At 40.0% G+C, this 15,947-nt stretch overlaps 1 protein-coding gene across 1 annotated transcript in view; it reads left to right on the forward strand.

The window, feature by feature from the left end:
• LOC137643060 (uncharacterized) overlaps window positions 1-265 on the forward strand; it is a 20,229-nt gene extending 19,964 nt beyond the window's left edge. The window contains exon 3 of the mRNA XM_068375907.1: window positions 1-265. This exon is cut by the window's left edge and continues 74 nt beyond it. Coding sequence (XP_068232008.1) covers window positions 1-265 — 265 coding nt within the window.
• The last annotated feature ends 15,682 nt before the right edge of the window (window positions 266-15,947 follow it).

Below are 15,947 nucleotides of genomic sequence, written 5' to 3' on the forward strand. Positions count from 1 at the left end.
TGAAGTCTTAGGACGCACAGTTACAAGGAGAAAGCCATGGATATGGAATAATATTTGTGATATAATAGAAAGGAGACAAAGACAGAAATTGATTGTCGAAAGTGTTGTAGGAAGTAATGAAAATTATAAGGTAGAGCATGCTAAGTATTCCGTCATTGACCTTGATGTCAAAAGGAAAGCCAGGAATGACTGGAGAAAATATTCAAACAGTAAAGAAGATGAGGCTGACACAGCTATGGATTCTGGAAATGGCTATGGTGTATGAATTGCTCATACAATTATTAATGAAATCTCGACTGGGGTAAAGAAGAAGTATATACTCATCAAAAAGAGAGATGGCTCTGTTATAACAACAGAAGATGAAGATAGACAACGTTGGATTCAACACTTTAGCGAGGTTATGAATAGGAGATATGAAGAGAATAATTTGGTTGATATACCTGAAGCTTATGAAGACCTTGATGTTCCCATGAATGAATTCAGTGTGTTTAAAGTCGAAGCGATCCTCAAAAAAAACTAGAGAGATGGAAAGCCGAGGGATGTGATGGAGTAACTGCCGAGATGATACTGGCCGAAAATGGACTCCCAGACTACTTACAAGATTATTTTGTAGAATATGGCATGAAGAGGCATAACCTGATGAATGAGAGTTAGGAATGTTGGTAAAAATAGCAAAAAAAGGACACTTGACTGTTTGCAATAATTACAGGGGCATAACACTTACGTCAATTATTAGGATAATATAATTAAATATAGATAAATCCCTATATTTCGACCAATACATATTGGCCCACTTCAGTTTTTAAAGAAAAAAACGAGAAATACAGTGATGATGATGAAGATTTCTCGGAATTTTATCCGGGCGGGGCTTTATGGACAATATGTTCTGCGCCTCCAAGTCAATTAAGTAGCTCTGCACCTAGAGCTGTGGGGTCAAAAGTACTCTCTTCCTATAGGAGCACTCATTGAGTGCTCCTGGTCTATTGGTCTGCACATAGAGCTTAGACTGTTGCTCTGCACAGAGCATTGATATTCATCTTGGTCCGAAGGCCAAGTTAGTGAGTGGCTAGTTCTGAGCTCTTTTAAATCGATCCCTTTTATGAGGCTGTAAGAAGAATTTTAGTAGGAGAGAATAGTGGTATAGTAGTATGTCCTAGTAAGTAGGAGAGACGGGGCGAGGAAAGGAAGATGTTTGAGTAGAAGAAAAAAGAAGCAGATTTAAGTGAAAGAACTTATCTCTGCTTGAGGGGTCGGTGTGGCAGTGAGCTTTGTTGGAGGAGTTGGAGGATGTGATTTAGGGTCTGACCAAGGCCAGGGAGGATGAGGAAGGTTAGGACTTAGGTAAAAAGGTGATAGTGATGGAAATCAATCTTGTAAGGACATGGTATCCAAAAGGTTGCAGAAGGATGGAGGAGGGGGGGAGGGCAGGGGAATGATTTGGGTGAGGTGTAGGTATTGTATCAGTGGTTGAACTGGCGGCAGTGTTAGGCTCAGGGTTGATGGCTGGGCTGGCAGGGGAATTTGGCTAAGGAGCAGTGACTAGTTCGGTGTCAGTAGATGGTCTCCGATGTGATCTTAGCTGAGGAAGTCTCTGTGGTTTCGATTACTGCGTCCGTGAAACTTGTGCAGTGGTAGGAGTAGTGGTCTCTGGTGTCCTTAACCTTTTGAGGCACTCTGGACATCTTTTATTCCAGGCGTGGTGAGGCCGGGAACAATTGAGGCACTTTGGGTGGGTTTCTCTTCCTGCGTTGTGTGCGTTTATGCATTCCTGAGTTTGGTGCTTGCCGCTGCAGACTTAGCAGAGAGGCCGCCTCATACAGTCAGACTTATGGTGGCCAAACCACTGACAGTTGAAGCAACGGAGTGGGTCCTTTTCCAGATCTCTTATGAGGAAAGCTCCCCACAGACCTAGGTCTAATGTCGATGGGATAGGTCCTATGAAGGTGGTAATTACTTCCTTGGTTGCCATTTTGTTGTTTACTGTTTTACGTTTGGCATCAGCAACGTTCCTGCAGTCATTGATTAGGTTTAGTGGCATTTTGGTGGGGTATTTGCACACTACTGCTTTCTTTAGTTTCTTGGCTGGTTCAAGAAAGGACAGGGAGGCTTCCCTATGAAGGATGTTAGCGGTTTCTTGGTAATCAAGGGTGATGATTAGTCCGTCCCCTAAGTTGAGTCTTACCATGATCTTGATTCCTGGGTTAGAGGCCGCTATGGCAGATACTGCAGCATATAATAGCGCTGCCTCAGTGGCTGTTAGCTTGAACTTGGGAAGCTCAGTTGAAGTGGGAAATGGGGCTTCCAAGGATACTTGTGTTTTGTTGATGGGTGAAGCATCAGCGAAGAGCTGTGTCAGATATCTGGTACATAGCAGTCCATTGGGTGTGTCTGCTCTGCATTAGCTGGCAGGGTGATTGAGCATGTGGGGTGGGAGGGATCAAGACCCATAGGGGATTGTACGTTCCTGATGTAGCAGAGGCAGCAGATGGAACAGTGTCAGGGGCACTGGTTGATGGTATTGAAGAGGCCGGTGAGGGAGATGCAGGTGAGCTGCGAGGTGCCAGTGGATGCTTGGCCTTCTTCTTGACAGCAGGTGGGCCCTTGGAGGGGGTTGGAGCTGGATTACGAACACTTGATTACTGTGCTGAAGTCTGGAGGGAAAGCCAATACTCACGGACACATGGTGGGCACCAACAGCAAGGATGTTGTAGTTGAATGTGTGCAGGTGGTTTGTAGAGGTCGGCAAGTAAGGTCGCCTAGTCTCCAGCTCCGTGAAGAAGGGGATGCATGCTTCAGTGAAAGGAATGCAGTCCTTGCAATTGCATTCCCTATTGTGGTGGGCTATTTCTGGGTTGTGGGCAGATATGAAGTCTATATACTTCATAAGGTCTACCCTGTAACAGTACCTCGTTTGTCAGTTTATGCAGCTGCATTTTGAAGTTTCAGGCGTGTAAAGCTTTCTACAATGACAAATCCAACTCGGATATAGGTGATATGCAAAGTTCATAAGCTGTTCATGGATTGCTGACATGAGGGACAGAGTAAATTGGGCCAAGACCAGAGATTCCAAAGTGATGGCAGGGGAGCCTGGTGTCCACTATGTCGGGTAAGTGGTGTCCTCTGGGCCAGGTAAGCACAGTCTTTGGCTGGCGGGAGATATGTCTGTACTCGCAGGGAGCTGAGACGAGACTCGAAGAATACAATGGACAGTGATGGTTTATAAAGGAGATCAAAAGGGGGTTTCCAATTATTACAAGGTTGTTATAAGTGCTAGAAGGATTAGCCAGATTAAATTACACCCATATGCATCTTCATATTGTTGAGCTGCTCAGAGGATGTCTTGACCTCTGATGCATATCTAGTAGCCAGTCTCAGTGGATTATGTTCTTTATGATCGAGATGAGAAGAGTATTGTCCACTGTGTCATCTTTCCTTTGGCTTGTGGATAAGTTCATTGTGTTTGATTGATTTATGATGGCTGATTCCCGGATCTCCCTTCTTTACGGAAAGGTACTCTTAAAAAGCAAAGACGACTCACTCCAGTTAATCTGGTGCCCTAAATCTCTAAGGTGAATGAAAATCCCTGTGTTTTCAAAGCCATACCTTAAGGATCTTTTATGTTCGGATAATCTTTGAGATAGAGATCAACGTGGACTTTTTGGTTGATTTTTATAAGAAAACTATGATTTTTCCATCAAAAAAAAATACGATGTAATCATACGTGTTTTGAACGTTAATGATGGTTTAAACCGGCGGCAAACTAGCGTTTTTGAGATAATGGACTCCAAACTCCAGGCCCCCATTAAAAACAACTATTCCACACAAAAACACCTATTATTTGGAAAACACAAGAAAAACGGTTGCAATCGTCAGAAAATAGAGTACAAATCTTCACCAATCGAATTTTTCACGGGAAGTTTAACAGAATGAAATAATGAATTCACTAGTTTTGTAAATGCTTGTCCCAACAAATTACATACTAGGACAGGGTCGCGATCATCAGAAAATAAAGTGAAAAACGTCACCAATCGACTTTTTCACGCGAATTTTAACAGAATAACAATGAATTCACTAAATTTGTAAATGCTTGTCCCAACAATCTACATGCTAGGACCACTAAGCGCATTAATGTCGGAAACTGTGAGAAAAATTGACAGGAACTAACCCAAACTTCCCCCCACAACCTAACCTACAAGCCGTGTCCTTACCTTCCTGATGACCTAATGCGGGCTAACGCACCCCTGCAACCACTGTCGCGAATATACAAACACCACAAACCCACCTAACCTAACCTACTAGTTCCCAGGTCACAACCCCTAGCTAGGGTAAGCTCTTGGAAACCCCTTCCAAGGTGTCTCTCCTACACACACAAAAAAAAGTGATGGGTGGCACTGTAAATTATATTTTAACCACATTATAATAATAAAAAAGTTACTCAGGATTAACTTCAAATTTGTAGACGCTAAAGTCGATGTCCTCAATGTATAAAGCAGATCTATATGAGTAATAAACTCAACCATACCGTTCAAAGAAAAAAAACACATTTCTCTATTATGGCAGTTAGCGTTGGAAAGGCCAACTTCGTTCAGGTCAATCTCGGGTCGCGGGGTGGGTTCGATTAAAAATGTTTAAATCATGCGGCCAACAAAAGTAGGCCTAAAAGCGCACGGAAACCAAAGGTTAGTTCGGATGGATTATTTGACACTGGCTTAATCTACCGATACATCTTAACTAGATGTTAGCTAACCTAACCTTTGGTTGTATATATAACAAATTAGTGTTGGGCATAATTTCAGGATGTGTCCCAACAAACTTCCATTTATAAAGTTCTTAAGAATGTAGATTACTGGAATTAGCGAAAACATAAGTCTGAACATCAATATATGTTCAACCTTGCGCCACCAGGTGATAGACGAACGGAGCGCCGCCCAACGGGTGTTATTTTAATTAGGCAGGAAGCAATGCTTGGGGGAAATTTTACAATTGAGTAACTTGGTCGTGGCTTCAGCCAACGATTCATTATAATGACCTCTCCCCTACCTAACAATTCATGATAATTATTACAGCAGTATTAAATGCCTATGTAAAGGATGTGCCCCAACCAACTACAAACTTAGCGGGATTAAGAATGTATATTGATGGGACAGCATTAAATTGTAATAAATGAACGATTCTTAGCCTGGGGTGACACGGGAGGGTTTGGAAACTAAGCAAGAGCTACCCATGTCATGGTGCTGATCGAAACTGTACTTAGAAAATTTCAAAGAGGTGGGCGACACAACAGTTTTCATTCTGACTATGATAATGATAGGCTTTGTGTGTTGTATAGGGAGGCAGAGGATACTACTGAACATATTTTAACTGTTATGAGTTAAGGAAATTTAGAAATAATAACATAGAAATAGGGACTTTAGACACCCCGACTTAAGAGGTTGTCCGGTATATTGGAAAGGTCCTAGAAGTTAGAAATAAAAGCGTGTAATAGATAACTAATGATAATGTATTTTCAGCAGATTGCAGCACTTTACACCTTCTACACTTCATCTAGTAGTGTGCCCACAATCACAGTGATGTGGCGAGAGCAGCGAGAAACCTGGAAGTTGCTGGAACCACAAACTGTTCGCAAGCACTGCTTGCCACAACGTAATCTCCAGCCTGAAAAGAAAACTCAGATGAAAATTCCCGGCATACAACAGAAGACAATGACAAAGATTTACCACGAAATAAATTTACTTTCGACAAAGAATAGCTAATATAGGATAAGAGTTAAGATATTAGCCATTATGCATTGTCCAATAAAGGAGACATAAATCCTGAAGAGTGTTATTGGTTATGTTGTTTCTTTTTGCTTCCACTATACAGGGTGTTTCAAAAAAATGTACTCACTCTTTGAATGACGAGAAAACCTTTATTTATGAACATAGAGCGAAATGAAATAGCATCGAATACATGAGACAAATGTGTTTGAAGAATCATGTTTGCGAATGTTCAAATTGATGACCATTATTGGCGCTTTTGCAAATTGATTTGTGAACCGGCGTTGCACTTCAGTGGCGTTTTCGGTCTTCCAATAGCATTTCAGGACGAACTTTCTTTCTTCGAAACTAAGTTGATTTCCTGCCATAGCTTCAGTAATTCAGTAATTCAGATATCCTGAATTACTGAAGCTATGGCAGGAAATCAACTTAGTTTCGAAGAAAGAAAGTTCGTCCTGAAATGCTATTGGAAGACCGAAAACGCCACTGAAGTGCAACGCCGGTTCACAAATCAATTTGCAAAAGCGCCAATAATGGTCATCAATTTGAACATTCGCAAACATGATTCTTCAAACACATTTGTCTCATGTATTCGATGCTATTTCATTTCGCTCTATGTTCATAAATAAAGGTTTTCTCGTCATTCAAAGAGTGAGTACATTTTTTTGAGACACCCTGTATATCTCCCAATTATTAGGCCTTCGTCTGCAGATGATAATACCCAAATACTTATAATTTTGTTTACAAATCCATTTAATTTCCTTTCTAAATCTTACTGGTATGGTTTAGAAAACAAGAAAAGCTGGCAGTGTAGAGTAATTTCTGTGCAATCGTTGGGGACTGTAGAAGTCAGGATATTGATGGTTGCGATGGAGATCATAGAATGAATATAAATGGAAAGAGTTCTCTTGATATGTGTTTTGAATAGGTTAGGGGATTTCTATAAAATGAATATCATATATGGAATACATAAAATCCAGAAAAGTTTGGTACATGAACAGTTTGTTAATTGTTGCAATGATGAGAAGTGGATTAGATGACTGTACATAATATCGAGGGGGAAAAAAAAAATATACAACTTCATTCCCTAATAAGTTTCAGAGTTCATAAGCGCTGGTTTCTGCCAAAAGTAGTCGTCGACAGCCACGGATGAAAAAAAAAAAAAGGAAAAAAAGGTCAAATGTTTCTAACGTCCTTGCCTGGTGATTGCAAGACTGCGGTTCGAGTACCGGCTAAACTCGTTAATTTCTTTGGTCGCTGTAACCTCACCATCCTTGTTAGCTAAGAACGGGGCGCTTGGGAGAGCCCTTAGGTCTATCTGCTTAGTCATCAGCAGCCATTGCCTGGCCCTCCCAGGTCATATCTTGGGAGGAAAGGGGTTTGTGTGCTGATCATATGTATATATAGTCAGTCTCTGGGGCATATTCCTGCTTGCTAGAGCAACTTCACTGTCCATTGCCTCTGCCATTCATGAGCAGCCTGTAAAACTGCTTGGAAGTTTCAACCAACACCCATATTTGGTATTACTCATACTGTAGTTTTTATGAGGTTGGGAATTATGGAGACAATCCTTTTTAAAGCATAAAGAATAACGAAACAGCTATATTAAATAGGTTGACACAAGTTTTCATAGTTTATATACTGATCTTAAGATTGTTTTATATTCTTTATCCATTACTTCTCACAGTTAAATAATTTTCTTACTTCCTCTCCTCAGTGGGCTATTTTCCTTGTCGGAGCCCTTATCCTTATAGCATTCCGTTCTTCTAACTAGGGTTGTAGTTTGGCTAGTAGTAATAATAATAATAGTAATAATAATAATAATAATAATAATAATAATAATAATAATAATGATAATAATAATAATAATAATAATATCATAATTGTCTCTCCTTACAGAAAAAGAAACTGGAAAGGGAACTGACACACGACAATGAATTACAAGAAGACATACTGAGAGACGATGCCACAGAAGGCAACAGATGTGATGAGGTATCAAACAAAAACACAAAAATAAACACCGGCAAAGTAACAGAGAGGATGGAATGTGTAGAAAAGATTAGACAAGGGTGGGAGCCATATACAGAGAGAACAAAGATCCCCTTCATGAAAGCCTACAACACCAAGAAATTAAGGGAGAAAACAAGTGAGGTAAATGAAATAATGGGAATAATAATCACCACCAGTATCACAGAAACAAATATTTTGGCATATGCAGGAGCAAGATTAGTAGCAGAAAAGATACGAACACCAACACCACTAACACAACCAACCTAACAGAAACCAAAGCAGCAACCTTCTTAGAAAAGGCGCCTGGAAAAGCAAACCATGGTGATGAGATCTGACTTGAGTAAGCTGAAAGAGATGGCAGAAAAAATGCTAAGAAGCAAGAAAACAAGGGAGGGCCTCAACGAGAAATACAAAATACAAGAGAAGGGACTAAATAATACAATAGAAGATGTAAAACAGAGGCTTAAGACCACATCACATAAGATCCAGCGGTAAATAACTGGAATAAGGGATACAAACAGAACAAACTATTTGGAACCAACCAGAAAAAAACTATACAGCCAACTATGAGGGGAAGGCAACCACCAAGGAATCCCTGAAGCCGAACCAAGTAGGAGACTGGGAAAGCATATGGAAGAATACGGTATCACACAACAAACAGGCAACATGGCCCCATGAAGTCAAGGAAGAAGAAACAATAGAATAAAAAAAAAAGATTCGAGATCACGACAGACACAGTTAGACACCAACTAAAGAAAATACCAAATTGGAAAGTCCAAGGTCCCGATGAACTCCATGGGTACTGGCTCAAAAATTTCAAGGCACTATACCCACGAATAGCAGAACAACTCCAGTATTGTATCTCAAATCACCATACACCCAAATGGATGACCATAGGAAGAACATCCTTAGTACAAAAAGACAAGAATAAGGGAAATATAGCCCGTAACTATAGGCCTATCACCTGCCTACTAATAATTTGGATGTTACTAACAAGTATTATTAGGGAATGGCTGTACAACTACCCAGAGGAGACAACCACTATCCCTCACCAACAAAAAGGCTGCAGAAGGAAGTGTAGGGGCACAAAAGACAAGCTCTTGATAGACAAAATGGTAATGTATAACAGTAAGAGAAGAAAAACCAACCTAAGCATGACATGGACAGACTAAAAAAAAGCCATCGATATGGTACCACACACATGGCTAATAGAATGCCTTAAAATATATAGGGGATAGGAGAACATCATCTGCTTCCTCAAATATACAATGCGCAACTAGAATACAATACTTACAAGTTCTGGAATATAACTAGCAGAGGTTGATATCAGGAGAGGGATCTTCTTGGGCAATTCACTGTCCCCACTACTCTTCGTCGTAGCCATGATTCCCATGACAAAAGTACTGCAGAAGATGAATGCTGGGTACCAACTCAAGAAAAGATGCAAAAGAATTAACCATCTGATGTTCATGGACGACATCAAGCCGTATGGTAAGAACATCAAGGAAATAGATACTTTGATCAAGACTGTAAGGATTGTATCTGTGGACATCAGTATGGAGTTTGGAATAGAAAAAAGTGCCTTAGTCAACATATAAAGGGGCAAACTAACAGGGACTGAAGGGATAAAGCTAGCAGATGGGAGCATCATCAAACACATAGATGAGATGGGATACAAATATCTGGGAATGATGGAAGGAGGGAACATAAAACATCAAGAGATGAAGGACACGATCAGGAAAAAATATATGCAGAGACTCAAGGCGATACTCAAGTCAAAACTCAACGCTGGAAATATGATAAAAGCCATAAGCACATGGTCAGTGCCAGTAATCAGATACAGCATAGAAATAGTCGAATGAACGAAGGTAGAACTCTGCAGCATAGACAAGAAAAATAGGAGACATATGACAATACACAAGGCACTACACTCAAGAGAAAATATTGATAGACTATACATAACACTAAAGGAAGAAGGGAGAGGACTACTAAGTATAAAGAATTGTATCAACATCGAGAATAGAGCACTAGGGCAATGTCTGAAAACCAGTGAAGACGACTGGCTCAAGATTGCATAGGAAGAAGGACTGATAAAAGTAGATGAAATCTCATAAATATACAGAGACAGGGGAATAGCAAACAGAATAGAGAACTGGCACAACAAAACCAATGCACGGACAATACATGACAGACTAAAGAATTAGCCAGCAGTGACATGTAGCAATTGCTACTAAGGGGGTAGCTCAAGAAGGAAACTGAAAGAATGATAACAGCGGTACAAGATCAGGCCCTAAGAACCAGATATGTTCAAAGAAATTCTTCTTCTATCAGCATGTTTTTTTTTCCATTTGTATGGGGGTAACACGGTTACACACATATATATATATATATATATATAGTGCATTTATTTATATATATATATATATATATACATATATATATATATATATATATACATATATATATATATATATATATGTATATATATATATATATATATATACATATATATATATATATATATATACATATATATATATATATATATATACATATATATATACATATATATATATATATATATATATTGTAGCGCAACTGCAGGGGCTTGCACCTGCCCAATCAGAATAAGACCATTGACACCTCAACCAACCATACGAACGAGGCATAAATGTCACGACGTTGAAGTCGTTACAGACATTTCATTCTGCAAATGAAATAATTACAATAATATTTTTATCCTACTTTACAGAAAAAAATGTCAACAGACCTAAATTAAAATTAAATTACACTTATATTACGACTTACAAAACAATAATAAGTATATTACAACAAAACCAATCAAAACAGAAATAACAAATTTGAATCTAAATCGACCAGTAAATTACAAATGGAATTGATCAATCGATCCAGTTACTTACTCCAAGTTATTTAGTTGGAGGGCGCAGTCTTATTCTAAATTATTAATGACGATCTCGAAAAGAGAACCGCCCAGTTCCAGTCCTCAAGATCAAGTGTAAAACAACGATTCCTTGCCCAGATTTTCGCTTGTTAAAGAATTCGTCCAGTACCTAGTTCGGCAACTAAATGACTCCAAATTTTATAATTGGCTGGTTTAATAATGGAAATAGAGGACGCAATTCGTGTCTGTTTACATTCCGGAGCTTTATCTCGGGTTAATTTTTGCTCTATTATAAATTATACACGTGTTTTCATGACTATTTGAAATTCACTTTTGAACCTTTTTTGTAACAAATTTTACATACTAGAATTATAGATAAAACTTGATCTCATTTGATAAATAAGTAAGAAACAGGAACTTGATTATCTTTTTTTTTACATTTTTAACTTCTCTTTTAGTTTTTTTTTTTTTTTTTTTTTTTTTTTTTTTTTTTTTTTTTTACATAATAAGAACATGAAACAAAACGACAACATATATAGAAGAAGTACTTATTTAGATGAAATTGCACTTTTTGCGACAAAATTTTACGTTATATGCAACTGAAAATCACACGTATGTTACTGTAAATGTGTACAAATCAGTACGTTCATTGTTCCTCAAAATGATAACCAAATCTCTGACCGACTTAGTGACAAACTTAGATTATTCATCAGACTTATACCGCACCGATACTGAAAGTGGTATATTATCAGACGACTTATTTTCAGAAACAACTTCGCCCCAATGCCACTGGTTACGCACGGGATTAGTATCTCTGATTATTACGATATCATTTATCTCTACTCCCCGGTTGGAATCTGACCACTTTTCTCTGGGAAGAAGAGCTGGAAAAATTTGATCATACCACATTTTCCACCAATGATTTAAAAAGAGTTCATTCAGTGCGAGTATTTTTGTATACTCTATTTGCTCAGGTGTTTTAGCCAATTCAAAATCTAGAAGTTCACTGATATCACCGTTTGATCTACCCAAAATAAGGTCATTTGGACATAGTAATCTCACAGCGTCTAATCTGGCAACATTATTTCGATGAACACCTAAAGAACTATCATTTATCATATCAGCAACACTGTACATTAGTCTCTGCAAACGCAACTTAGTAAACTCAGGTTTTCTCAAAGCAGTGACAGCTTCTAAAGTGTTCTTCATAGTTCTGATCATCCTCTCAGCTTGTCCGACTGACGAATGAGCTCCAGATGGTACGAAGTGCCAGGTTGTTGTTCTTGGTATAGTTCCAAAGGCTCTTCATGACATTTGCAGCACCACGGATTTGCGAACCAAGATCTGCAGTCACAGACGTGAGTTTTCCGCAGATTCTAGTGAAAGCATCGAAACCTGCAAGGAAGCAGTTGGTATCGTAACCTTCAAGGACCTCTATGTGGGCCGCACCAGATGCACGACACACGATAACCAGAATCCAGGCTTTACCAGAATTTACCCGGTAATTTTTCGTCTCGCGGCGATCTGCGATGGTATTGAACGGACCAGCTATGTCAATGACCACATGTTCGAATACTGGCGATCGCATGAGTTGTTCCACCTTACGAGGAGCGATCTCTACTTGGGAGATCTTCTTCCGTAGAAAGTGACAATATGGGCTCTGCGACACAACTTTGCTGACGAATCGTTTACCGTTGAGGATCCAGGACTGCTCACGTACTAGGGCAAGAGTAGTATCCGCACTAGAGTGCTGCGGTTGGTGACATTTACGCACCAAGATCTCTGCAAAGGGTTCAGAGCATGGTATAATCGCAGGCGGGTTTGATATAGCAGCACCAGTACGACCTAGTGCTCTCCACACACCGTCGGCATCCAGTATTGGGTTCAGTGACTTTAGCTTACGTTCCACATCTGACGGTAGTGACTGCTGAGCCTGTTGAATAAGAAACAAGTTTGATATTACTAACTCACGCTTGGTAGGCACAAATATATCATATTCAGCAAACCATCTCGAACGTTCTGCTTTCGTCATACTACTGATGGCAACTGGAGTAGTCTTCACTGCTCTCTTCAGTCGATCTCTGAAAAATTGTGAAGCGTTTTCCATAAATCTTATGATTCTAGAGATGCGACGTTTAATCTTCATCAGGCTGTCATTTTTGTCGACCATTATGTTTAATGTTTTTAGGATATCAAGAATAACTGAATAATCTTCATTTGTTCCACCATCAATCTGGACACATACTGACTTACATCTTCCAATGGTCATCCGTGGATCTTTTATTCTTATGTCCAGATCTTCTTTCTTCGCATGAACTTCATTTGCATGTTTGATTGGCCATTCATTGATGTCCTTCTTCATGAAGTCTGGACCTTTTTGCCATCTGGAATCCTTTCCCATTTCAGATGGGTTAAGACCGCGTGACGCATCATCGGCAACGTTGTTTCCAGAGTCCACATGGTACCAATCGCGTATATCAGTCAGAGTTTGTATTTCACTGATACGGCTGGCTGTCCACATGTTGTACTCGTAGGGCTCATGACGCAGTTGTCCCAGAACTATGGTGCTGTCAGTTAGCAGCATTACCCTTTCAAAAATGAAGCTTGATTTTTTTACGATAGTCTGTTGCATTCTGGCACCCAGCAGACATCCAAGTAACTCACCACGGGGGATAGTTAACGTCGGAATTTGTGGCCAAGGTTTTGCCTTTGACATGGCGAGAACAGATGCTCGCTCGCCATTTTCCAACTTCCAGTTGTAGTATGCGACACATTCATAGGAAGTCTGAGAACTATCACAAAAAATTACTAGAGAGGGTTTGTCAACTGCAGTTTCCGGTGTAAGACAGCGAACAAACCTGACTTCTTTTAGACCGTAGATCGAACGAATCACTTCTTTACACCGACTACGGGTTGTAGGTAGGTCATCATTACCATCTAGGATCGGATCATCCCATTCCTGTTTGAGGCGGAATATTTGACCAAGTTCATGCTTCAGGCAGATGGTAACTGGAGTTGCAAGTCCCGTTGGATCATAGATGGTTGCTATGATCTGTATATAATTTCTTCGACTAAAAGTGTCAGGGAAGGCATCATCAAACTTTTCTAAACTGATATCTTCTTCTGATCTAATGCCTCTCCTTTTCTTTGAGAAGTTAATTCTACCTGATATGGAAATCTCATCGTTGGCAGAATGATATATTATACCCAGGATTCTTTCCTGCTCTGGTGTTCGACGCACATTGTCAGGTACATCCGGGCACTTCTTTGTGTGGGCATCAATATCACTTTCACTTCCACCGATCATGAAATGCTTTATAATGAAGGATGCCTCACTGAGGACAATGTTGAGTTCCTTAGCAAGTTGTAATGCCGTGGAAACATCATCAACACTTGTAGTACCATCATCAACATACAAGTTCGATTTTACGAATTCGTATACCGGTGGGTATTTCTCCTTGAATTTCTCAGCTATGGTGAGCATTGCTACACTGCATATACCACCTGCCGGAGTAGTTCCCCAGGAGTTTCGTAGTAATCGCAGTGTCTTGACTTCTTTTTCTTTGTCCAGTTGATTCCACAAAAGGCGGTGCAGATGAGATTCTTCTGTTTCAAGGCGAACAGTGAAGTATGCTTTACTTATGTCCATTGCAACCGGTATTTTTCTTTCCTGGAATCTTAACAGCAGGGTTGGAATTGGTGGAATAAAATTTGGTGGTGGTTCCCACAAGGAGTTGATAACCTTGCCTTTAAATGGAACACTTGCATCATATATGATTCTGAGTGGGGTTGAAGAACTATGCTCATTAAAGTGTGCGAAATGACAGATGTAGTAGACTTTGCTACCATTAGATATCCACTGCGCATCCTCCTCAGCTTTAACCTCTGTCATATAGCCGTCGTTGATCAACTTTTCAAATTCGTCTACATACCATTTCTTTAAATCTTTGTTTCTGTACATGGTACGTGTTAACGAATTTAGGCGTTTGAGGGCAATAGGTCGATTGTCCGACAAGGTACGGAAGCTTTTCTTCCATGGTAACCTGCAAACGAATATCTTCTGTTCAGGGTCGTAGGTGAGACAACTCTTGTATGTTCGTACTCTTCGCTCCTCTTCTGAGTTTATGCCGACCGCGTCGCACCGATGACAAACCGGACCATCCTCTACTTCACACATACGATCAAACACAGTCTCAGCACTAGTCTTTATTGAAAGAATCGACTGTCTGCCATTTTCTGCAACCTGCTGCATTGAGCCATTGCTCCTTGCTTTATCTGTGGAAACTTCCCCTTTCGGCCGTTCAGCATGACTTACTGCAACTGATGACGTTGACTGCAGAAGAACAGCAGAAATCTTTCTGTTGAGAAGCTCTGACAGCATCACACTTGGTTCATGAGAATTGGGGGCAAAAAATGTCTCGTGAGAACCATGAAGAATGAACCTGAAGTTAGTCTCAGCTAAAACAAGGTTTTCTCTTGTCTTCACCGTTCGCAGAAATATGCTGGCATGATTGTCTCTGATGAGCAACTCGATGTCACCGTGAACAGGCTCTAAAAGTTCTGATGGATCAACATCATCTTTGAACATGTCAGCAGCTGCATGATAACTGCCTCCATCAAGTTCACCGATGTAATCGACACCAATGCAATCAACTGCAGTCACGAAGTTACCTTCTGCATCGTAGAATGGGATGCTGTACAGATCAGCCAGTCCCCAATCTTGTGGCTGGCTCTCCCCAGCAGTCCTCATCATCAAGTTCTTGATTCTGGATACTGGTTTGATACAAGCTTCCCTTGCCACTGAGTTCAGAATCTGTGAGACAGTGGCTCCCAAATCATAAAGAACTGAAACCTTGAAAAGATTGCCTTTCCTTTTCATGAAGGCTGTATGACTAGGTCTCATTGTGTTCTGGCCTAGATGATGACGGAGTTTCTCGCAATCAACAGGACCATAAACAATGCTTGACGCAGCTAGGCAAGCAGCATGCAATAGAGTATGATGATTGTCTGGCGTCTTGCAATTAACCTCCTGACAAACGTCCTTATTTCTGCACTGATTTGAAGGTGAAAACCAAAGCACTTTTCATACCGGTTATGTTCCTTCAAGGTTTCTTTCTTTTTTATGGACGAAAGACCTAGGAAAACACTGCATTCAGACGTTTGGTGATCAGCCATAGAATGAAAAATACACGATTGAATGGAAGATGGGGAAAGTTTTTGGCTTTCCTGTTTTCAATTCCTTCCAACCGTTACCCTTTTTGGGCGTTCCATTCTTGCCA

Source organism: Palaemon carinicauda, chromosome 6 (genome assembly GCF_036898095.1).
Source record: "Palaemon carinicauda isolate YSFRI2023 chromosome 6, ASM3689809v2, whole genome shotgun sequence".
Lineage (NCBI taxonomy): Eukaryota > Metazoa > Arthropoda > Malacostraca > Decapoda > Palaemonidae > Palaemon > Palaemon carinicauda.